An 18,095-nucleotide genomic window follows, 5' to 3' on the forward strand; every position below is an offset into this window, starting at 1 on the left:
TGTGTCCTGCGTCAGCACTGACTCAATGGTTTCACAGCACAGAGCTGACATTTTCATTGGCCCAGAGATCGCTTATGGGACAGGGTGTTGGCTCCTGTGAGGGTGGACCAGTGAACAAGTGGACAGGCGCCCAGTGAGTGCTGATGCATTCACAGGCCACATTTGGCCTCCTGTGGAACATTTGACAGCATGTGATTGTGTCTGCGGAGTACAAAGGGATTCTTTCAAAGAGTGGCTCTGGGTTGAATCACTCCGCCACAGACACAACACCTGTGAAAGCACATAGTTTTGAATACGTGTCTCACTCCATGATGTTTATTTATTCTGTGCAAACAGGAGGAAACGTTAAAGCTATTAAGCAGCATGATAATGAAAAGGAGATCTAACAATATTTACACAACCTGTACATTCCTGCATGATTCCAAATGAGCATCTGCTGGCTGGATAACTTTATTTTAAGCGCTGAGAGTCCCCAGGAGCTATTTGCTCGCTCGCCAATTAAATTAAAGGCAGGTAGTTAAGTTAAATGTTGTAGAGCCAAAAATATCCGTCACATTTGAGTGTGTACAGTGAGCTCAGCGGCCCTCTGCAGTATCCTACAGTCTTTCTACCAGGTGGAGGGAGTCGAATGTCTCAGCAGTGCACCAACCCCTCTGGACGCACACAAATACACACACACACACAGACACACACCAACACCATAGCTTCAGCTTCCAGCAAACCCCCCTGACGCCTCTGGCTAATTCCACTCAAGCCCGCCGGGCTGTCCAGCATCCTCCAATAAATTAGCCTCGCTGCTCCCCCACTGAGACACAGTCCCTGACAGTCTGGCTGGTGCCCAAAGTCACTCGCTTGTGCACACACAGTCATAATTATTGCTACTTTTTCACTGCAAACCTTTTCACTGCAAGTTCTCTACTGTGTAGACTGTGAATGTTTGGGTATGGGTGTTGATTGCATGTTCCGTTTGTGGACAGTGTCATATCGCGGTTCCATTTTGTCTACTTTGCAGTGGCGGATCTTCCTTTAGGGGACAGAGGCAGCTGCCTAGGGCGCCATCCAGAGGGGGGATGTAAAAAATATTTTGACATGCAAAAAAAATCAAACGTAAGGGAAATGGTGGAGTAGTAGTAGACAGTAGTAGATTGTATGGAGAGCATTTAAGTAAGACAAAATGCAAAAGCCATTTGGGGTGCAGTACAAAAACAAGAAGATGGGTTTCTGGTTCGATCCCAGGAGGGAGCCCTTCTGTAGGGTTTTCTCTGGGTACTCCGGCTTCCTCCCACAGTCCAAAGACATGCAGATTAATTGGTGACTCTGAATTCTCCATAGGTGTGAATGTGAGTGTGAATGGTTGTCTGTCTCTATATGTCAGCCCTGTGATAGTCTGGCGACCTGTCCAGGGTGTACCCCACCTCTCACCCAATGTCAGCTGGGATAGTGGATGGATGGATATTATCTAGCAGGGGAAGCCTGCCTAGGGCGCTGAATGTGCTAGGTCCAGCACTGCTACATTGTCACACGTGATAACAGAAAGATGGCCCTTTTAGGTCGTTAATTAAGCAACTCAGTAACTGTATCTCTGCAGTTTTACAGCAGACATGTCCATGTGCAGGCGCCATAGCTCGGTAGTCAAACGCTGTGTACCTTTCCTTCCCAGGCCACAATACCCCGCAGCTGCTGCTGTGAATAAGAATGTGTTCTTTGACTGCCCTTGTCAAAAGGGGTTAACAAAAAAGATCATCATAATACTTCTCTCTGACCTCCTACGCCAAACTCTATTTCCTGTAAAAAGAATCGTCTCTCCTCAGTGTCCGGGTGTGACGTATCTCGGCATCTGTCAGATAGTGATTGGGATTCTGGGTCATATCTCTCACTGCGTCTTCCGTCTCAATTTCCTCTGTCGGCATGCTTTTGCTTCCTATCTGTGGCATCTGCCTCTTGTCTCAAGTTTGGATCGAGCAAGTGTCCCCATTTGACATCTACCTCTCCCTTTCCCTCCCCTCCCCCAACTCTCTACCTCTCTCTTCCTCTTTCTCAGTTCTATTCAGCCTGCTGTCAGTGGGTGCCCAGACGGAGATGAAGAAGGTCGTCGGGGACAATGCCACCTTACCGTGCCACCACCAGTTCCCGTCGTCGAACTCTCTCGACATTGAGTGGCTACTGCAGAAACCAAACTCCAAACAGAAAGTGGTGAGATAAGATTCCTTTTAATTCTCCGTCGTCATATGGTTTGTCAACACATTAATTTAAATGAGTCCCTTGGAAATGGATATGTCACTGTGTCATTCTTTCATAACTTCTTGTATATTTTTTGTATCACTACTGCAGAGAAAAGCTTAAAAAGTGCAGTGCTTCCTAAACTGGTCATTACCTGCAGGAACAGCCTGAATGCTGTCCTCTTCAGAAGGAAAAAGCAAAACTGTTTTTATGCTACAGGCAGAACATAAACAGGAGAACATCTTAAACACACTCTTGATGGCTTTGAATCCTGGGGTTACAGGTTTTGTGACCTTTGCTATAGAACCTTCAAAATGACAATGGGAACATTCGCGCTAAAACACAGACCTCTGTCTATTACCACTTTATTTTTTTATCTACCTGACATATATCCTCTCCTCCTCCTTTCCCTCTGCCCCGTTTCTCTCGTTCACACATCAACTTTTTTATCTATCTTCTATCTTCCCTCCATTTGAGTCATGCTGATTGATTTCCAACAGGAGCCATAATAGTTACACATTAACTCGATGCCCAAAGTTACTGTGGCACTTCAAGTTTTAGTGCCTTTCACAAAGGAACAATCATGCCCAGAATGTTCCCCAGCTCATTTTGTAGTTGTAACCTTGGACCCTTTACTCTTAACTTTTGCTACAGCAAAGGCACAAACGTGAGAGCAACTTGGACAAGATTTTCAATTAGCTTTTTTTTCTTTAACCAAATGTGACTGCACTGTTTCTAACACGTCTAACAAAGAAACAGTCTTAATTATATTTTCATCAGTTTCCATTTAGTGTGTGGCTGTTAGCTCAGTACCATACCTAAAACTAACTAAGGAACTATCAAGTGTAAGCTAGCTAGAAATTGCTAACTCAAGTGTGCCATGCCATTGTTTCCATTAGTTTATAATTCCAATGTTCTAGTGGTGTAGAGATATTTGATGTGGTGGATGTATCATTAAGTAAATGGATGGGCTACCGAGGGGGAAGTGGGTATACTGTCCTATATATTTCAATGTCTTTTTGGTTGTTGGGAGGGGTCACCGTGAATGACCTGAAAATGAAGTTGGTAAAACATGTACACCTGTTAAACCCTCCACTATACCGTTGCGATAGTCCGAAAAATGTCCCATTGGGCCAAAAGGCCGGTTGTCCAACAGCTCGGTTTCCTGAAAGCAAATATGCTCCAAAGGGCCATCTCACCATTCTCCCAAGCACATGGCTAATACTATGCAGAATTATGTCGTCGGACCTTCTTACTTTAGCAACAGCATGATCCGCCCTACTCTCCGTTTGATTGGCCCTACCCTAATATTCTTACCCTAACCTTAACCAGTGTCATTCCTCATGCCTAAATGTAACCAACACAACCAACAAAGGCAATGAATACGGGCCAATTGGAGGCAGAGTAGTGCGGGAAGGTTCGATGACATCATTCTGTGTAATACTCAGCCATGTGCTTCTGTTTGAGAGAGTGTTTAGTGTATTTTCAGAGAAACAGCCTTTGGATCAAAGCACGTTTGCTTTCGGGATACCAAGCTGTCGGACAACTGGCCTTTCAGTCCAGAGGGATATAATTCCGACTATTGTGGCTCCAGAATTTTCTGTCGTCTGAACAATTAGCAGTCCTTAACTCAAGCTAACATTAGCTAACAGACGAAGCAGCATAACTGTCATATTTCTCATAAAAACAGCCTCAGCAGAGACTCCTGGTTCTCCAGAGATTTTGCTGTACATTTCTTCAGCAAGACAGAACTGACTTGAGACTGCACACACACTCCCTTAAGCTCCAAGGAAGGCACACTGTTTCCAAAATGTCAGCTCATGGAGTAAAGACAGTCTACGCTGCATATCTGTCACTCTAAAGTGCTCCTGCTTTCTTTGCAAGTTAATATAGTTGCTTTTTACCCAATGATTGTCAAGGCTTCACATCATGAGATTAAATTAAACATAAGCATATTAAGCATCTGTTATGTGCTCCCTGTCTTTTAAATTGTTTATTTTACATCAGGAAAAAGCTTGAATGATTTATGTTATTACATGTTTTGTAATGTCCAAAAAAAGCTTCACTGATTGTGACATTTCTTTGGGTTTCCTTTGCTTGCTAGAGCTGATATACAAAACACAAAATTAGTAGATAGCAGCTGATTGTAGACACATATTCCCAGCTTTAAAGAGCAGCACAACTATTCTGTCCTAAATAAAGCATCACCTGCCTGAAAGCCTTTAAATAGCCTTAACTTGGTTTAGTGTCTCACAGCCTCTGAAGACGTTTTTGGTATCGTTTCACTGGTTTCGAATCATTTCCTTTCTTCACCCAAATTGAACGTTGTATCTGATGACAGACGGAGCATAAAGTCTCACCAGCTTTCTGTCGGAAGAAAGAGATTTCCTTTCTTTTTTAGAAGTCGTTTGTTCATGCACTGACGTGTTGGTAAGCACAGAGAAGTGTGAGAAAGAGAAGGAAAGGAGTGTGCAGAGGGGGAAACAGAGGGGCCTCGGAATGAAAGAAAGAAAGGGGAAAACAAGTGTCTTACACTTTGATGATTCAGAGGGGGCCTGCCACATTGCGATGAATATTTAACGGGAAGATAACATTGAAGGCGCCATTAATTAAAATCAAACGTCTGAAAATTTGATTAGGAAAGAGACTGCGCCTGTAGCTGAATGAATAAATCATTCTTTTGTTCTGCTGGAGGGCCATGTTGAGAGGGAAAGAGCATCTTGTCAACATTTAGCCTCTGTTAGCAAATGTACAGGCTACATGTGTTAAGGACACAGAGGGGCTCGAGACATCTCACCAAAGTTCACTTACAATCTTCCAGATGAATAGTAAAAGACTGTTCTGTCTGGTTTTCACTGTACTGACATGAAACTATAGACACGGCACATGCTGGGTTTTAGCATAGCGACAGCGGTGGTACTGACCTGGAGAGATGCCATTTTCCAAAACATGTAAAACAATGAAAGGAAGATGCCTAAAGCTGAAATTCTCAACTTTCCACAAATTATCATCCTGTCTTGGAAGACACACCAGCAGCATTGTGATACCAGATTTTACTGTATGCTGATGATTTTCAATGCAAGAGAGTGTAGAGAAACAAAAAGTGTTGCCCTTCCAGCGCTCCATTTTTTTATTTATTTTATTGTCGTTTATTAACACTACAATTGCAGCCAGCTGAGATGATTAATATTAATTAACAGTACAGTGGAGAGTGGATGCAAAATGTGTATTTTTCTGTATTTCATTTGCTTACATATATCAAACATGTTATGGATCATAGTTTTAAATAGGAATGTTTGTTTCATTTAATGTGGCGTTTAACAGCCCGACACCCATTAACCGGTAACTAACTGGTTAATTTCTTAATGAAAAAATGCAAAATGACGTGAATCACAAGGGGTGCCAGGGCTTGACATTAACGCTTGCCCGGGGCAAGTAAACTCTGTGTTCAGGCACATGTAATGCCTCATGCAGTTGTCTGATCAGGCAAGTGAAAACTGAATGTGATGTCTAATGTAACGTTTTCTGAAAATGCACTGAGCACTATATCTCCAAAGCAGAGCTGTGTGCACGTGTCTGTCTCACCACCACACTCTCAACAGGACTGATGAGAAAAATCAAACAGACTGGACAATATGGAAGTTAAATCTGGGGTCGTCTATGTCATATATGACATAATGTTACTAACATTAAATATCTCTGGAATGCTATATGCAAGATAGACTTACTTTGTGAGCCCAGAAGCTAATGCTGTCATTAGCTCTGGGCTCTGGTGCAATCGTATGCCTTTTAGAAGCACTGGAATCCAGCTTTGAACTGCAGTGTCCGACACTGAATGTCTTCTGTGCTTATTTATCCATTTTTCCGTGTTGAAAACAGTTACTGTTTTGTTAGTAGTCCCAACTAGGCATCCATGATGCTTTTGTCAAACCAATCAGACTTTTGACCAATCAGAGGCTTTGTTTTGGACTGTGTCTGTCTGTGGCTATTGGGAGAGTGATGGGTGGCTGAGATATGCTGTGCCTTCCATTACTTACAGAAAAAGATTTAGTATGTCCCAATACATAGTATGTCAAATGCAGTATGCCAAAATATCAGGATGTTCTACTACATTTGGTCCGATTTTGCAGTATGCAAACCAGCATGCTATTCTGGCTATTCTGACCCACAATCCTCTGCGCAGCGGACGAGACGTCACATCGACTGAGCCGCACACAGATGACAGCTGTTTGACAGCTGATTGTCAGAAGTCCCAATGAGGGATGACAGCACAGTCAAGTAACTGATGACCAGTCTAATAGTAAGAATAGGATTATTGATTGTTAAGGTAAACAAAATAATCATAAATATCACAAACAACAAAAAGACATAACTATGGGAATAAAAATGACAGAGAACTGCAGATGTAATTTCACTGTCGTAAATATAATATGTTAGAATCTACAATCTGTGCAGTAAGAACTTTTAAAGTTAAACTACATACATTGCAAAGTAACAACAGCAGAGCTCCAAGGCTTGATCTCCGTCTCTGGCGAAGTTGGTGAATGGTGTTTGTTTATCTTCAGGGAAACCGATTTAAAACCAAATTTTATGATGTAGACTTAAAGTGAGCTTCCCCTGTTTGAAAGACCAGCAGCCGCCACTGGTGTATACTGCATGCAACAGTACATACTTTCAAGGGCAGCTGCAGTACCTACTAAAAGTAAAAAGAAAAAGTGCGATTCGGAACACATCCATTGTTTTGTTTGTCCCCATTGGCATCCATGATGCTTTTATTAAACCAATCAGAAGTGTGTTTCAATCAGAGGCTTTGTTTTTTACTGTGGCTATAGGGAGGGTAATGGGCAGGTGGCTCAGATATGCTGGTTTGTGGTAGTCATCAACCCAAAGCATGCATCATGGCGCTGCTGGTCTAACACAGGCGTCGTAAGCTGTTTGCGGAGTGTGGTGTGTACGCAAACGAACCTATAGGCCGACATGCATAACTGGTCAAAAGTAGGTTATACTCAGCAGTTAATCAATTAATGGTTAACCGTTGATAGATGTAGTTCTTAAACAAAGCCTATATGCCATGAATGTCTGAATGGTACCAATACCATTTCGTGTGTAATCTGATCATAGTAATCTTTAACAATCCCTCCCTGATCAAAGAACAGGTGGATAGCTATCATTTTTATTGCATCTTAACAAAGTGTTTTATATGATATAAAAACAAGGCATATAAATGGGAATCATGTTTTTTTGTTCCTTACACATACAGCACAGGCAGAGCTCAGGTTCTGCTACTCTTAATATTAACTGTTTTTATTGTACATCTTAAAATAACCCTGCAAGTCAACAAAACATTTTTACTGTAGTAAGTAAAAATAACTCCTCCGAGTGTTTCATCTAATGACTCGTTATCCGTTCAAAAAAGCCAGGGAAGGTAGAGGCACTCCATGTCTGCATACAGTATTTTCAATTTTTTACTGAATAAACAAACCACCTCATTTTAATTGCAAACTATGCTAACAGCCCGTGGCCATTTTACTAAATTCTTTTTAAATTCATCACACTCACCGGCACTTCCACTATCTCTCCCTCTGTCGGTGTCATAAGCATGTGTTCAGAGTACACCCAGACATAACCAGAAGCATAAATACACATACACTTGTGGCATAGGCTACACTCATGTGTATGTGAGTAATAAATGTCCAGAGTTCATGAAGGCAGCAGAAGTGTGCCCATAGGCGGCAGCTTTTTAAAATATGTCCCACTTTGTTTAGGTGCCAGGGCCGTGTCGCTCTGCGCCTGTAGCTGTGGCGCCGTAATGTATGTCTGTTTGCATTCATACCGTGTTTCGACTCTACATTGCTTGGACGCTACGTTGTGTGTGTAGGTCAGTGCATGTTTCGCGTGTGCGTGTAAATGGCCAGTCGTCACCTGTGATCACAGCAGGTGCCCCTGTTTCTTGGGCTCTGATGCGCTGTGGCACCGGCATTTAGCAGTCCCCATCTGCAGGCTCTCACTTGCCCTGAGTAATAGGCCACTGTGACAGCTGTGTTTGTTTGTGTTTGTGTTTGTGTATGTGGATGGAGAGAGAGAGAGAGAGGCACAGAGAACACGGAGAGGATATAGAAATAAGCCATACAAAGACATAAACAGGCAGAGAGGAGAAAATGAAAGCTCTCCAGTTCAGGTTTACAGATGTTAGATGTCTACGGTGACGTTTCAAACCATCAGATTTTTCCTTTGAAGACCCGGTCTTTGCAAACATCAGTGAACCTTGTGCTAAAAATAAAAGGAGAAATGAAGAGGAGATTGTTTCGGTCGCTAACACAAACATCTTTTTCTGTACCAGCCTACTTTTAATGTTATGATAAACATGTGTTTTATATTGTAATTTTTATATTGTTATTGTTATATAGTGTTTTATATTGTAATTATTTTGTGATAAAGACAAATACAAACGTTCTGTAAAAAGCAAATCATGCAGAAAGCAAAATAACATAGAAAAGACTTACCAACATGATTATATATATGCATATGAATTCAAATATACATACATACACACATATGTATGTTTTCATGTACCCTATATGTATAAGATGCACACATATTAACAGTCCTGCTATTCATCCACAAAAACACATCAATTTATTGTATTAATGTACATCAAAGAACATCCCCTTTGTTCATGTTATCACTATCACCAGGTGTGTTTAATATATTTATTAAAATGACTAATGCAGTGCTGCTGACTTCAATACAACACTGACTGCAACACTCAGTAGCTACTTATCGTGAGTATTAAGTTAAGACAGGGTGTCTACACATCCTCAAATTAAGGTTTCTTAATATAGGGCCTTAATAAATCTTAAATCATCTTAAATTTAGATGTGATGGGTCTAAATATTTTTGGTCACAATATCGCAAAAATGTCTCCAGCCTGTCAGACCCAGTGACTGTTTACAATAATTGGACAGACCGAATAATTCTAATAATAAATTTCATTTTTGACAGCGATGAGATTTTGTTTTCTTTTTACATTAAACACGTTAAACTTAAACTCAACCAGTTGTTGTCATTTTTCCTTACTGTTCATTTTAAACTGACATCAGTTCAGTCAGGAGAGACTCGTTTTTATGGTAAAAGAATATTTATTTATAAACATGTGAACATATGAATAAGAATGAGGAAAGTCTTTGGTGATTAGACCCCGTAGAGATGGTTTGATTTGAGGAGGGTGATAACCCATAGTCGAATAGGGAATTCCCCCCCTAGAGGTGGCAGAGGTGGTGAAGATGGACAAGTGCCGATGATCTGGACGAGTAGAGGAATGAGTCTTTGAGAGCTTGTCCTGGACTCTGGATACGATGGCTGGAGGTGAACAGGGTGGAGGAGGGTGCGAAGATTCTGCCTAAAATGATGGTGGACAGCAGCAGAAGAGAGAGCAGATTTAAAATTTTGCAGTGGCATCCTGATTGGCTGAGAGATCGTGGCAAAGTGTGACTGGATAACTAGAGGAGTGAACACCCATAGTCAGCTGATTAGAGGGAGTAGTGCGAGTAAGATGGAGAGAAATGTGAAAGGATGAGCACGGAGAAAGTCTTCCTGATTGAACTTATGCTGAGCTTCATTGTGTTTACTTGGAAAGAGTGTCACACTAATGTGTCAGTATCTGTAGACACCCTGTAAGAGATCCGGAGGCGCCTGTGTCATCATGACACTGCCCAGCTTTCCAACATACTTATGTATACATGCTCATTTTTGATGGGGTAAGCACTCTACGCTGACAATAGCTTAATGCACTCAAGAGGTATGGCAAGAGTTATTTAGTTGTGGTACTAACACATTCTTGTGCATATATGTATACAATTCTAATGCTACTGTGATGTAACATATCAAATTAAATAAACTAAAGGGTTGTTGCAGTAAATGCAGTAAAGCTGCAAAAACAGTATCTCATTATAAAACAAAATAATAACTTTTGTTCATTTGGTGGAGACTGAAATCATTTGCAGGGAGAGTGGCTGAACTAATTAAACTAATTAATGCCTCTACTGGTTTGTGTAACCTCACTGTTCAGAAAACTGTAAAATGCTTAAAAATGGCAATATTCAGGATCCTCACAACACTATCAGATATTCTTAAAATAAAAATTTACCCAGATTCTTGACAGCTTTTTTTGGCATAGCAGAAGAGAAAAATAAAAATTTTTCAATCAGGATCAAAACTCAAAATAACATAATGTGTCACTTTATTAAGAGGTCAATCCCTCTCCCATCCACCGAGCTGGACTCAGTGGTTGAGGGAAGTGATGCAACTTCTCAAACCTGAGAAACTAAGAAACACATTAAATGGCTCTCATAATAAATGTACGAAAATCTGGAATCCATTTCTGGAATATATAAAAGCTAGACTCTAAACCCCCACTTCATCGATAACTCCACGTAAAGTAAGTCACATTTATCTTCTGCAGCTGCCTGTTCCTTTAAAGGTTCTATATGTATGTCGGTATCTGGAGATGTGTGTACTTGTGCGTATGTATACATAGGTATGTGTTTTTATTAAAAAATGGCAATATTGTGACACTATATAAGATCCAAATCTGATGAAAATCTGTCAAAACACACGTTCTGATTTTGTCATTTTCACTGAGATCTGTTCTGTTTGTTAGATTTCCTGCTACATAACACACTTGTTCTCTGAATACATAGTTTAGGTCACTATGTACTTTGGACTATGTCTGGTGTGAGACATTTGTTTAGCTCTCTAGCATTTTATTTTAACCAGACTGCTAACATCACATCAGCACCACTGTGGGCATTTCAATCTTTTATCTCAGCACCAGAATAGATTTTTATTTGGTCAATTTCACAGCTCCGCTCGTGGAAAGAGCACAAGGAGATAACAGCGCTCACAGATAATCAGCTAAATGAACACTGGCAGGATACTTGCATTCCAGCAAATGCGTTCATTTGTAAAAATATTATTTCCCGAGTGTTAATTAAAAAGTGATTGTTAACAATGTTACCCGTGAGTGCTGGTATTCTGTTTTTCTCAGCACTGTTCACCCACTGAGTGTCGATATGTTGGAGCTGTACGCACACCATCATTAGAGTTATGTAATTTTAAATGTTAATGGCAGACTACCAGTCAAATATGTCGAGGGTATTACTGCTGGGACTTGGAAACCACAGTAAGTTACCCAAATGTGCTGGTAAGTGATGTGAGAGCGTGTTATTTAGATGAATACTGACATCACCAACAATTAAAATGTTAGTTTATATCAGGTCCAAGAGGAATTTGAAAAATTTGTCTAAATGGAAGAAGATGCTGCGTTAAGTGGCAGTGGGACGACTGTGATTTTATCGCTCTCAGTCAAGCAGACAGAGACATTAGGAACGTGTCACACAAGAGAGTTTGGTAAATCAGGATTTAGTGAGAATACTCAGTGTTAAAATAAATCTGTTTTTCTTCTCTTCAATATCTAGATCATTACCTTCTTTGGGGGACAGGTGTACACCAATGAGGCGACGGGCAGCGAGGCCAGCCGTCTGTCCTTCGCTGGCGAGTACCTGGGTGGAGACGCCTCCCTGCTGATCAGTGACCTGCTGCTGACCGACTCCGGGGAATACTACTGTAAAGTCAAGACTGGGGGGAAGTACCACTGGAGCCAGGTCAACCTCATTGTGCTGGGTGAGTGTTGTCAGACACATTGTAACAGACACACGGGTTATGAAGAGAGCCAATCCCATTTGTACATACATACTCTCGCACACGTATACACACACACAGACCTAATCACTAGATCATTAGCCTGGCACATTTCCTCCGTCATGCTGACCGTCCTCGTGATTCAATTTGTTTCAGACAGCGAGATTGGATTTTGCTCGTGCTGTTTGGGTTCGTTCGGATTGCTTTGTTGATGAGGTGAGACCAGAAACATGCGACTGGGTCTTGAGGAGAGTGATTGATTAGGGTCTGAGATACAAGGACATGCATCAAGTTAAATACTTCATATTTGTGTCCTCTGTGAGATCAATGAGAAAGCAGACCCCGCTCTTGGTTAGAGGTACATTCTGTAATGAAATTTAGTCGGTGAAAATGACATTGAAAAAAGTCATCTGTCATCAATCTAACAACTGATAAGCTACTTAGGAAAAGTACAAGTCATGTCTTAGCTCTTGAAACTATAGAAAAGCCAGTTTTGGCCTCATAAGCCAGAGCAAAGGCGTCATTGTATATTTTATCCCCTTCTTTTTGTTTTCCTCATTTGCCCAATATGCAAATGGTTCTAAATGGCTTAGCTTTACAGCTAGCTCAGTGGTAATACGTGTCTCTGCCTGCATATCTCAAATAGCTAAACAACTCTGAAGGACAGACAGCAAAAAGGGGGAGCGGCTGTACCACAAAAGCCAGCCGCAAAGTCCAGCGGGAGGAGCAAGAGCGTTCTCAATGTCAGAAAAGCAGGCGATTTATTAAAACATCATGGGAGATTAGTTCAACCCGCGGTTATTGGTTTTCTAATGGAACAGTCTGTTAATCCTCTCGCTCTCACTCTCCTCTCTCTTCCATAAAGACATTTCAGTGAGTTAGTGCCTCGATTTTTACAAATTGCCCTCAGCTTTGCGGTGACACTTTCGATTTTGAGAGAGACGAACATTTGCATTTTTCTCTCGCTCCCCACGCTAAGATAATAGCTTGGCAGCCGAGCTGGTAGCTGGCTTGGCATGAGACGGTGTGTGAGTGTATGCATTTGTGTGCGTGCCAGGGTTTATGCGTGCCTCCAGTGGTTGTGTTTGTGTTTATGTGCAAGCTTGCACGGTAACGCCTGGATGCCTGCACTGCTTCTTGTAGCAGAGAGTGTGGATTTGCAAGTGCAGATTTTTGACTTAGTGTTTGTATTTTTGTTTGTGGCCAGATATAGGTGTGTTTGTATTTGTGTGGCTCAAACTGCTACTGCTGCATTTAGGCCTAACTGACCCTGACCGAGCTGCTAGATGCTCACACGGATGAGGACTGGATGGAGTAATGGAGGGTTGGACGCACAAAGGCACATAATCTATCTTCCTTTATGTGCCGGCTACCACCAACTCTCATTTCAGCATTGCAGAGTTACACATACAGCAACTATGCTGACAAGCAGCAACAGCCAAATGCACAAAAGTCGACATCGCTAATATGACAGCCTAACAAAAACACAAATAGATGTGTATATTTAGCCCAGCACTGATCTAAAAATACATCACTTGGGAGAGTGAGAGAACAGTGTGCTATTTTCCTGCCTTTATAGCGTTGCAGAGCAGCTGTACAGGGCTCAGCAGGCAGTAGCTATACTGTACTGTGCCTCCAGCTACTCTGACTTTGACCTGTGGAGAACATATTACCACAAGCGTCCACAACCAGCTTTGGGGTCACATTGATCCATTCCCTATGGGATCTTTTTTTTCTGTTTGTGTCACCAGCTCGGACAAATGACTGTGACCCTCGTTAGGAAATGTAAATTACACCAGTGGTGGATAAATAGAAGTTTATAATGTATATTAAACATTTTAACTTTGTGCAATTTAACAAGCCGTTCTTATCATCCACTTTAATGCCTTTGCTCTTCATTTTATGTGGTGTTTTATTCTGAGGTGTTACACACTGGTGTTGGATGGTTTCACTTGGCTTTATGTCGTGGAATAACTCGTGCTTCAGTAAAATTTCTATTTAAAGAGAAAATCCATTGTAAAGTATAATTCAGCTCATTTAAGACACTAAGAGAATCATATCTTCACTAATCCATCCGTTAATAACAGACGAAAGATGAATTTCATGAAGTAGTGGAGTATTTGTTTGAGATTTTAAGCTTTAGTTTATAATAGCAATAATAGTTCAAAATTAGGAGATGTGGCCATATTCCCAGGCCACAGTCTCACAGACTCAGTCTCAGTGTCTATAAGGCTCTCATTCCTTCTCAGTGGAAAAACGACACAAGCTTATGTGATGTTGCTATGGGTCCGTCTTTGGTCTTGTATCTTTGGCTAATTAAAAGATGGCTTCATATCCACTGATTAAATAATTAACAAGTACATTTTGATGAATATTTCTGTTATTTTATTTTAACTTTATTTCAAACTATGCATGTTACATGTTATATTTACTGTCCGTACCTTTGTTTGATTGTTCTACTACTTTGCTCTGGTATTATATGACAATAGGTGAAGGCATCATCTACAGTACATCAGGGGTCTTCAGTGTTATCCAGGCCAAGTACCCCTTAGCTCAAAGAAAAACAGAGCAGGGATCCCCTACTACAGTGGCTCCCAACTGGTCCAGCCACAGGGCCCAGATTTCTCCTTAGTCATTAGTTCAAGGTCCACATTTGGCCATGTCTTCGAGCTAGTTTGCTGTCTCTGTCAAGTAGCTGTCCGTTAATCACTCACTGCACAGCAGGAAACAGCACTTCACGATAAAATCTCTGTGCCGGAAATTCACTGTACTTAAAAGTAAAATGTGTTTTTTACAAATTTGGCTTGTTTGCGAGTCACTTGTGGTCCATTCAGAATGGCCCCGCGACCCACTTTTGGACCACCCAGTTGGGAACCACTGCCCCACTATATATATTGTATAAAACCGAGTTGCACTTGAGGTACTTCTCTTAATATTTTCAAGTCTTCTCTCGTTTGTGCTGTAGATGCTAAGTCAGCAAGTTGCAGTAAACTGGCTCGGTGTATTAGCCTCACCCTCCGCACTTTAACCAGTGGTTTCTGAGGTGGACGGTATGTCATAGTCTCATTCAAAAAGTCACAAATAGGGATGTTGCGATCTGGATCGCAGATCGAAAATATGCTGCGATCCAGCCAAAAACACGTGGATCGGATCGGATCGCACTGCAGGGGAAAAGTGCGATACTAGCACTCCATTCCACAAATCCGCTCCAGCTTTTCCATCCAGCACTTCATTGTAACACACGAAGAAGAGAGGAGCGCGGGAGGGGGAGGTGACGTGATAACAATAACCGGATGAAAAACAGCGTGGATAGTTGAAAAAAATGTCAGCGGTGTGGCAGTACTTCCTTCTGAAAAGCGAAAAAGATGGAACGGCCGAATGCAAAACATGTATTAAACGTATAAACGTGTAAAAATTGAAATATCTAATAAATGGCTCAAGTTTTGTCATAATAATCTACTGTTGTGGACTATTCATCTCGGGAAGTATGTTATTCTCATTTTGAGTACATAGCACTTGATCAAGCCTTTTCTATTATTCCACATTACAAAATAAGTACTAAAAAAAGTGAACCTATTGGTCAGAACAGAGAGATAGAAATATGCACTGGTATCGGATCGGTATAGGGATCAATACTAGGGCTGTGGTATCAGTATCGGATCAGTGAAAAAGTTGAATCGCAGCATCCCTAGTCACAAAACAATCCACTGTGGCTCACAAGACTATCTGTACACTTAAAGGGTGGCTGTGGCTTAGATTGGAAGATCGGTGCTCTGATCCCTGGCTCCTCCAGTCTGCAGGCCAAGGAATCGCTGGACAAGATACTGAACCCCAGATTGCTTGTGATGGCTGTGCCACCAGCATGTGATTGTTTATGTGTGTTTAACAGAGTAGCAGTTTGTACCATAGCCTCGGCCACCAGTTTGTGAATGTGTGAAAATAACCCTGAAGTCCTGCTAGGGGTCACGGAGCCCCTGTTGGAGACCCTAAATGGTTGAAGAGAAAGAGATAAAAAACAAAAGTTTCATTGTATGTTGCACAGTTGTATGAAAATGTCTCTTATTCCCATGTCTTCTTACAGTCAAACCTTCCAAGCCGAGGTGTTGGATGGATGGCAAACTCCTGGAGGGCAGTGATGTCAAGCTTAGCTGCAAGTCCAGCGATGGCTCTGACCCCATCAACTACAAGTGGGAGCGAGTGCTGGACAAAGGCAAGAGTCTGGGCAAATTGCCAAACCTGGCACTGATAGGTAAGGAAAATAATTGGCACTACGCTGACATGCTGATTCATCATTTAAGCCCTCTGCACATAAATGCTATGAAGATTCATTTTCATATTAGTGATTTTTATAGGCTGCATTTATCCAAGGAAGTGTTTTGCTGAGTGCGCCGCCTTTCCTTCTCCTCCTCCCAGCTTCACATTCATACATTTGGAAACACTGACACCTAAATCTGCCCAGTAAAACTACATTCTCCTGGTGGCTCTCTCAGATTCATTAACAGTTACAATGCTTTACTAAAGGCCACTTAGATGGACTCAGATTTTCTCAATTAGGCCACTGATTCTGCATGCCTCTCTTATCTTCACACCAGGGCCAGCACCACCATGTACAGCTAAAGACCACATTATGCATACTACCTGTTGTTTTTTTTGCCCAGGAAATCAAACAGAACACAGCCCTGTGATTTCTAGTTGTACTCTGTTGGGATGAGTTATATAAACACAAGGATGCAGGCTGATGCTGTCATCTGATGAAGATGTCTGTGACATTGAAATGTCAGCCTGGCTCAAGTGAATTATACCTGCATGCATGAAGTCAGTGTGAACAGAGTGTTTTCTTGGATTGTGTGTAAAGTGTAGAAAATCAAATGTAACACACAGAACTGGTCTGGCAGCTCCCACTACATTCTGTAGCAAAAAAAACATTGGCTGTGTAGTAGCCCTGAGGCACAATTCATTCACATGGTGTGGATTCTGGCATTCCTCTTGGATCATAACCAGGCATATCCGCCCCTAAATAGTAACAGACACAGTTTATAGCAGAAAACCTAATGGTAGGGCAATTCTCCCTACTGTGTATTCTCCAAACCGGCATAAACACCCCCGGGGTGCCAACCTTTCTGTCTCAGTTTTCCCTCCAGTGTTTAACTGGCATCCGTGATGGCACGTGCCCAGACGAAAACCCTCAAATTAATGACCTCCACCAAACAACACCTGTTCAGTCTAATTAGTTTTCATTGGACGATAACACACAGCGTCAGCAGCCATTATTTATGGGTCTGGTGAAAGGTAATATCACATGGTTGTCATTGGTGGGGATGTATGAATATCCCATGGGGCTGTGGGGCTCCATCGCTCTCTCAGACATGCTCCTGCTACTCTCTTCAAGTCCTTCTCAGTGGGATGGGCCTCGTTGTTAAATAAACACTCCATCAATGTCTCTCTCTTTCTCTCTCTGTCTCTCTCTCTTCAGGTATAAAAGACATTTCAGTTGTCTCTCAAATCCTGCAAATGCAATTGACCCATCGCAGAATGGCCAATCATAACGTAGCATTTGGCCGGCTTAGACCAGGGTCTGACAGCAACACAGCTGTGCTCCATTGACTCTAAAGCAATTGTTTCAGATTTCCTTCATTTTCAGGCTGGTTTTGTGGATTTGGCACTAAATGTTGTGTCTGGGGCACGTCGTGTATTAATGATACTCGTTACCTGGAGAGCTTGGAAAACGTTTCTTCCCTGTTCCAAAACCAAAATCAAACCCTGAAAAGTGTAGGGTTAGCTAGCTACTGAAGATATAGCCTACTGAATGTATACACATGCTGCTTTTGCTCTTTAATGATTACAACAGTGAAACAAAGACCGACCCTGCTGTACAGGAACCAGTGAAGGGAAGCAGGGAAACTTTGCTGATATTCAACCAGCTCTGTGTCATCACAGTGTGCACAGGTGAGCGTTGTCTGACTTCACCTGGAGATCCCTGCCCGTCTGGCGCCAGAGGTTCAGGTGCTGGCAGCGGCACGGGGGTGAACCCAAACAACATTCATCTGCACACACTGTGATGCCACACAGCTGGTTCAATATCAGCAAACTTTCCCTTTATATTCATTGTCTTGTGTGGCGATCAGCAGTGATGTGGTGGTTCACTTTTACACTGTGATCTGTAGCCTATAGTTCGG

At 41.9% G+C, this 18,095-nt stretch overlaps 1 protein-coding gene across 2 annotated transcripts in view; it reads left to right on the forward strand.

Moving 5' to 3' along the window:
- clmpb (CXADR like membrane protein b) overlaps positions 1-18,095 on the forward strand; it is a 77,494-nt gene that overhangs the window by 51,021 nt on the left and 8,378 nt on the right. For both annotated transcript variants that reach the window (XM_050064738.1, XM_050064744.1), the window contains exons 2-4: positions 2,042-2,193; positions 11,697-11,901; positions 16,001-16,168. In XM_050064738.1, coding sequence (XP_049920695.1) covers positions 2,042-2,193; positions 11,697-11,901; positions 16,001-16,168 — 525 coding nt within the window. The remainder of the gene's footprint in view (positions 1-2,041; positions 2,194-11,696; positions 11,902-16,000; positions 16,169-18,095) is intronic.

This window comes from Epinephelus moara, chromosome 2 (assembly GCF_006386435.1).
Source record: "Epinephelus moara isolate mb chromosome 2, YSFRI_EMoa_1.0, whole genome shotgun sequence".
In the NCBI taxonomy this organism is placed as follows: Eukaryota; Metazoa; Chordata; class Actinopteri; order Perciformes; family Serranidae; genus Epinephelus; species Epinephelus moara.